The following is a 6839-nucleotide window of genomic DNA, read 5'->3' on the forward strand; positions in this document are numbered from 1 at the left end:
TCACGTTGCAATTTTGGCTTCTCTCTCTCTCTCTCTCTCTCTCTCTCTCTCTCTCTCTCTCTCTCTCAGTCTCTCTGTGTGTGTATGTGTATGTTTCTGTGTGTGTCTTTCCCTGTGTCTGTGAATTCTGATATGTAAGGATAAATGCATATTTTAATTTCATTAGCCCCATTAATAGTGACTTGACTTCACCTTACATAGTGAAAGAAACTGTTACACATTGAAAGTGAAACATGCTGTTAGAGAAAGGAAGGCCTGTGTTCCAATCGGGAAAATGAACTCTGAATGAGGGACTTCATCACATTTCTCTATCTGGTTTTTGTTTGTCTATTTTTGTTTCTGTCTAAGCAAATCTTCACTGCAAATAAGAACCAGCCTGCTAGAAAGGATAAAGGTTGTCTGCTCATCTAGAATACTTATACAAACATGTCCTGGATTAAATATTTGTATCAAACCACCAAGGATACATGGTGTTATTGGATTTGTCCCACCAAAACAAGAACATTTAACTTGAGATATATGCTTTATAGGAAGAAAGGCATACACATATTGATATGTTCTTCAGTTGTTAAACTTACTGGCAAGTGAATACAAAGACTTCACAGGAAGTGGAAGAAGAAAGACAAGAAAAATCAATGCTATTATTTACTACAAAGCAATTTTGAAGCCATCCTGGTAAACCTGAGACCATTTCTCAAATAAGATGATAGATAGATAGATAGATAGATAGATAGATAGATAGATAGATAGATAGATAGATAGATAAGTGAATGTACAGTGAATCTAAGGATGCTTGTTATAGAAAGGAAAAGAACTATAACTTCCAACCATTAAACCCTCATTTCTGGAACAAATTCATTACTTGCAATTATGTATAAACCCTAGAACCCTTTACTCCTTCAAAATGCATCATATAGTTTTTCAGGTTGAATAATCACAGAATGAAAGAAACAGAAAATTCATGTTTAAATGTTTTAATGCAAAGCTTCAATTTAAGGTGAGGAGAAATAATCTACTAATGTTATTTCTGCATTCATAAATCCACTCAAAAATTACTAAAAAAATAAGAAGAAAGAATACCTCATTATTGCATCTGAAGTAACCAGAGTTCAAGGATGATGAAAGGACCGCTGAGTTGGGTATGGTTGGTGACTCATGCCTCTAATCCCTAGAGTTGAATTGCTAAGAGCACTACCCTAAATTTGAGAAAAACTGTGGCAATGTAGCTGAGCTCCATGAAAGCCTGGCCTTATCTGAGAAATATTAAGAAAAATGAAAGAAAAATGAAAGAAAATGACAAAGAATGGAGCACACAAGATATCATTGTGGGGTAGCAAGAGAAGAAAAATAGTAAAGAGAAACGAAAGACAATATACTTTTAGGATAGCAACACTCAAAACTAAGAAGGAAGAATGCCAGGCATACAAATGTGGAGAATTTTGGTGGATTATTTTGTACATAGCTTATTAAAGGAACAGAGTCTATAGCCTTGAGCAATATATCAAACATTGTGAAACGAACTAAAGGGGCTAAACATAAATTGTATCTATGAAGTCAGAATGTCAAGACAAATTAAATGTATAGGAAGATATTCAGTGAACAAGGAAGGGATGTTTTCTGAGCTTCTGTGCCTTAATCTATCAGCAGGGATTAATATTCTTCAGTTTGGTTATGAGTCTCTGTATTTACTAAATTAAATAGGAACTTCTGACATCACTGTACAGAGTTTTGGGGGAGGTACTGATTTTTAAGAACCTGCGGTTATCTCAGTCATGTATACTAAACACTGGATTCAAATATGAAGGTCACTAGAAAATATTTCTTAAAAGGTAGGTCTCATTGAAAAATAGAAACTGATTTATGTGCAACTGAATATAGCGATCTTTATGTCATTATAGTCCTAAATATGGTATGATACATTTATTTAACACTACTTTCAGACACACTTGACATAAGGATTTCTCACAATGATCAATACTAATGGGTAGTGTTGATTATGAGCGACCCTCAAGTAATGAGGTATTTATTTTTATTGTCATAACAAAAATATCTGACAATACTTAATTTATATTTTAAAACATTTTATTTAGTTTACACAGCAGTTCAAAGTGTGTACTAATCTTGCAGAGTTCTGAACATCCACACCACACAGGCTACAACTACCTGATAACTCCAGGTCCGAGTGATGCAAACATGTCTTTGGCCTCCTTGGATACTTGCACTCACAGGCAAAAACTCACATGCCATCACACACAAATATACATGAATTGAAAAATTAAAAATATCTAAAAAATTATTTTGCTCATAGTACTAAAGTTTGACAAGCCAAAATTGGTCAGAGCCATCTGACTAGCCTTTGATGGGCTATCACTGCATCACAAAACATGATTCATTTGTGGGTTCAAAAGTCACAAAACCAAAGAGAAAAAAGAGGCCAGGGAAGGGCAGGTGCATTCTTTCATAAACATCTACCCATCTGAGAGCTATTTCACCTTTGGGAAGGCAAGATAACTCCCTTCCAAGTGTTTAACTTCATAGGACAGTCAGATTGTACTAGGCCTGCCTCTTATAGATCACTAAATATTCAATACCATTACATGAAAAGCCCTGATTCTAGCATATTAAGATTTGTAGTACATAATGTAATCATAATCCACCTATAACTGGAAGGAAGTAAATTACAGAAGTACATCATATGTGGCCAAGACAACATAGTCTAATGAGATAAAATTTACACACACACACACACACACACACACAAACAAACACACACACAAACACACACATGCGCACACATACACACACATTCACACATCACAACTTAACTCTCAATAAGGCTAAATACAGAACTTTTGTCAAACAGTTCTATACAAAATCATCATTTGTTATTTAAGCAACTTATTATAATAAATGATTTTAAAGATACCTGGGATATCAGCATTTTCATAAAGAAGTTTGGTCACATTGTGGCCACCTCCATGAAGAATTTGCGNCAGTGAACAAGGAAGGGATGTTTTCTGAGCTTCTGTGCCTTAATCTATCAGCAGGGATTAATATTCTTCAGTTTGGTTATGAGTCTCTGTATTTACTAAATTAAATAGGAACTTCTGACATCACTGTACAGAGTTTTGGGGGAGGTACTGATTTTTAAGAACCTGCGGTTATCTCAGTCATGTATACTAAACACTGGATTCAAATATGAAGGTCACTAGAAAATATTTCTTAAAAGGTAGGTCTCATTGAAAAATAGAAACTGATTTATGTGCAACTGAATATAGCGATCTTTATGTCATTATAGTCCTAAATATGGTATGATACATTTATTTAACACTACTTTCAGACACACTTGACATAAGGATTTCTCACAATGATCAATACTAATGGGTAGTGTTGATTATGAGCGACCCTCAAGTAATGAGGTATTTATTTTTATTGTCATAACAAAAATATCTGACAATACTTAATTTATATTTTAAAACATTTTATTTAGTTTACACAGCAGTTCAAAGTGTGTACTAATCTTGCAGAGTTCTGAACATCCACACCACACAGGCTACAACTACCTGATAACTCCAGGTCCGAGTGATGCAAACATGTCTTTGGCCTCCTTGGATACTTGCACTCACAGGCAAAAACTCACATGCCATCACACACAAATATACATGAATTGAAAAATTAAAAATATCTAAAAAATTATTTTGCTCATAGTACTAAAGTTTGACAAGCCAAAATTGGTCAGAGCCATCTGACTAGCCTTTGATGGGCTATCACTGCATCACAAAACATGATTCATTTGTGGGTTCAAAAGTCACAAAACCAAAGAGAAAAAAGAGGCCAGGGAAGGGCAGGTGCATTCTTTCATAAACATCTACCCATCTGAGAGCTATTTCACCTTTGGGAAGGCAAGATAACTCCCTTCCAAGTGTTTAACTTCATAGGACAGTCAGATTGTACTAGGCCTGCCTCTTATAGATCACTAAATATTCAATACCATTACATGAAAAGCCCTGATTCTAGCATATTAAGATTTGTAGTACATAATGTAATCATAATCCACCTATAACTGGAAGGAAGTAAATTACAGAAGTACATCATATGTGGCCAAGACAACATAGTCTAATGAGATAAAATTTACACACACACACACACACACACACACAAACAAACACACACACAAACACACACATGCGCACACATACACACACATTCACACATCACAACTTAACTCTCAATAAGGCTAAATACAGAACTTTTGTCAAACAGTTCTATACAAAATCATCATTTGTTATTTAAGCAACTTATTATAATAAATGATTTTAAAGATACCTGGGATATCAGCATTTTCATAAAGAAGTTTGGTCACATTGTGGCCACCTCCATGAAGAATTTGCGTCACACGGTTCATCACCATATAATGGCTGCCACCTAGAAGTATTACATGAAGTTCATTTTTGTGGAGATTAAGGAAAATGGTTCTGATTACAGGGGATAACTGAAAAAACTAAGTGTCTAAGAACAGAATGCCTCAGATGCCTGGACAGAAACCAGCTCTTCCATACCCTCAGTTACATTGTAGGTAACACCCAAGTCATGAAACAAGAACTTTGACCAATGGTGATCTTTCACCAAAGATGTGAGGGTCCTGCCTGCAGAAACGGCTCAGCAGTTAAGAGTGCTTGCTTTTCTCACAGAGGACTTGGCTTCAGTTCTCAGAAGTCACGTGATGGCTCACAAAAACACGAAACTCTAGTTCCAGGAGTTCCAACACTTTCTGACCTCCACAGGCTTTCCATATGCATAAGAAACTAACATACATGCAAACAGAATGAATGAACAGATGAATGAAAATTAAAAATAAATAAAATCCTTTTTAAAATTTAGACATCCTTCATCCTGTGGGGCATATATATTTTGAACAGTGTCTTTCCTTCACTGCCATCACCGGGCTCCAAAATATTACTCTAATCATGGAAAGTACATCCCAATAGGATGGGTGATATCTTGCTCTGGAATTTTATGTTATTGCTGAGAACAGAGATGCAGTATCTAAAATATTAGGGAAAGAAATATTCATAGGGATAGAGAGTATGGAGCCCCCACTTAAGTTTCTTTTCTTGGACCTGAGTTTATACTCTTTTGAATAAAATTATCTAGGATCACTATGAGTCTTAAACCACACTGAAATAGTCACAAAAAACACAACATGCTTGAAAAGTTGAGGCAGCATGATTCTACAGCAACCCTGGCTGCTAAGAAAAGAAAATCCTTGGGAAAGGAACAAGTATCATGACACCAATGTCTTCTCCTCGGCCAGAATTTCCTCAGAACATTTGTTTTGAGCCGAGAACTGAAGCAGAGAAAGATAGATTAAGAAAAGAAATAGAAATTGTAAAACAAAATCTTAGAGGTCAGGGTGTTTGGGACCTGGAAGAACAATAATAATTAAGTTGGGGCAGAAAAGACAGGGAAACTGAACGTATGTGCTGAGTGGATCACACCTTCCATCCCCATTTGTGTTGTCTGAACACAGCACGGACAGAAGCTACCACACCTGGGGCATCATGCTCCTGCTCTCTCTTACTTTTGCTAAAATTCTTCCCTGGCACAATGGGATAACCCTTTCATCAACTCTGCCATAATATCATGTCTGTGTCCTTTCTTGTCCTAATTCTTGGTTCACATCCTACTCAACTCTAAATCCAAACAAGTTGACCATTTGAAAAGAAATGATTTCACAAAACCTATATATAGGCTTCATGTAACCTTCTACCTGTTGGCACTAATATGTATTTCTCCTACCTGACCCGGACTTTTATCAGTACATGTACATGATCCATGTACATGAAGTTGCTATTATCATGCGCCCCAGACCAAACCATGGGACCAGGACATTTGTGGTATTAAGGGTAACATATCAGGTCCTGCAATAAGATGATGTCCTGGGGAAGTGCAAACTTTAATGCCTGGTTGCTTATATGGAAGAAGAACATCTTTTGAAACCAAGATGTTTATGAATGTTAATTTCCCCAGAAAAATCAAGAAATGTTCACTGTTCCATTGTTGTATGAATACAGCGATCACTGGGGTTGATCTGTCTCCCATGAATTCACTACTAACACCACAGTAGAGAAGCCTTTCTTACAAACCCCCCTCTGCCTCCTGCTGCTGTTNTCACATCACAGGATATCTCCATCTACTGTTGCTCTCTCCCTTGGGTAGAGACTTATCTGAGCACAGCTGTGCACACAGTCCATAGCCCACCCCCAAGGTGTTGTCTACACCTAGATAGAACAATCTCATGCGTGGTCAACTGTGTGTCATTTTCGTGAAACATGATTACCCAGGCATCATGTCTCACAAGACTCTATGTCCCAGCAAGAACTTACTCAGTGTAGATATAGTCAGGATTTTTGCAGCCTCCAAGAGAAGAACCTCAAGGAGAAAGAAGCTCAGGAGAAGCCAACTCCGGTATACAGCCATCTGTAGAACACGTGGAGCCCTTGCACAAGTTGCACACCTACAGAGCTATGCCCCACTAAGGGACCCTGTAAGCCTCTGCCACAAAGCACTCTCTGTGGACTTGAAAATGGAGAAAGGGGGAAGATAGTTTATGTTCTTTTTCCAAATGCCCTTCTGTCCTTGGCCTTATCTCTACCAATCTCTTTCCAGTGGATACTGTTTCATCCTCCTTAACTAGAGTTGAAAGAAAAACAGGTGGAGAGTTAATTTTTAACTTGCCCTATAGCCACAATATTTTCTNTCCTGGCCTCAGTAACTCTAAAAGGGAATGTAGGGATCTTGGGAAATCCTATCAATAATAGCATCTAAAAATAACATAT

The 6839-nt window shown here is 37.0% G+C and overlaps 1 protein-coding gene across 1 annotated transcript in view; it reads right to left on the bottom strand.

The window, feature by feature from the left end:
• LOC110314738 (UDP-glucuronosyltransferase 3A2-like) overlaps window positions 1–6691 on the bottom strand; it is a gene marked incomplete at its 3' end in the record, with an annotated part of 19660 nt that extends 12969 nt beyond the window's left edge. Inside the window, exons 1-3 of the mRNA XM_029534633.1 lie at window positions 6387–6691; window positions 4388–4425; window positions 2927–2987 (exon numbers count right to left, since the gene is read on the bottom strand). Of these exons, the coding sequence (XP_029390493.1) occupies window positions 2927–2987; window positions 4388–4425; window positions 6387–6480 (193 nt within the window). The remainder of the gene's footprint in view (window positions 1–2926; window positions 2988–4387; window positions 4426–6386) is intronic.
• Window positions 6692–6839: the final 148 nt, after the last annotated feature.

The sequence above is a fragment of the Mus pahari genome, unplaced genomic scaffold, assembly GCF_900095145.1.
Source record: "Mus pahari unplaced genomic scaffold, PAHARI_EIJ_v1.1 scaffold_9416_1, whole genome shotgun sequence".
Taxonomy (NCBI): domain Eukaryota; kingdom Metazoa; phylum Chordata; class Mammalia; order Rodentia; family Muridae; genus Mus; species Mus pahari.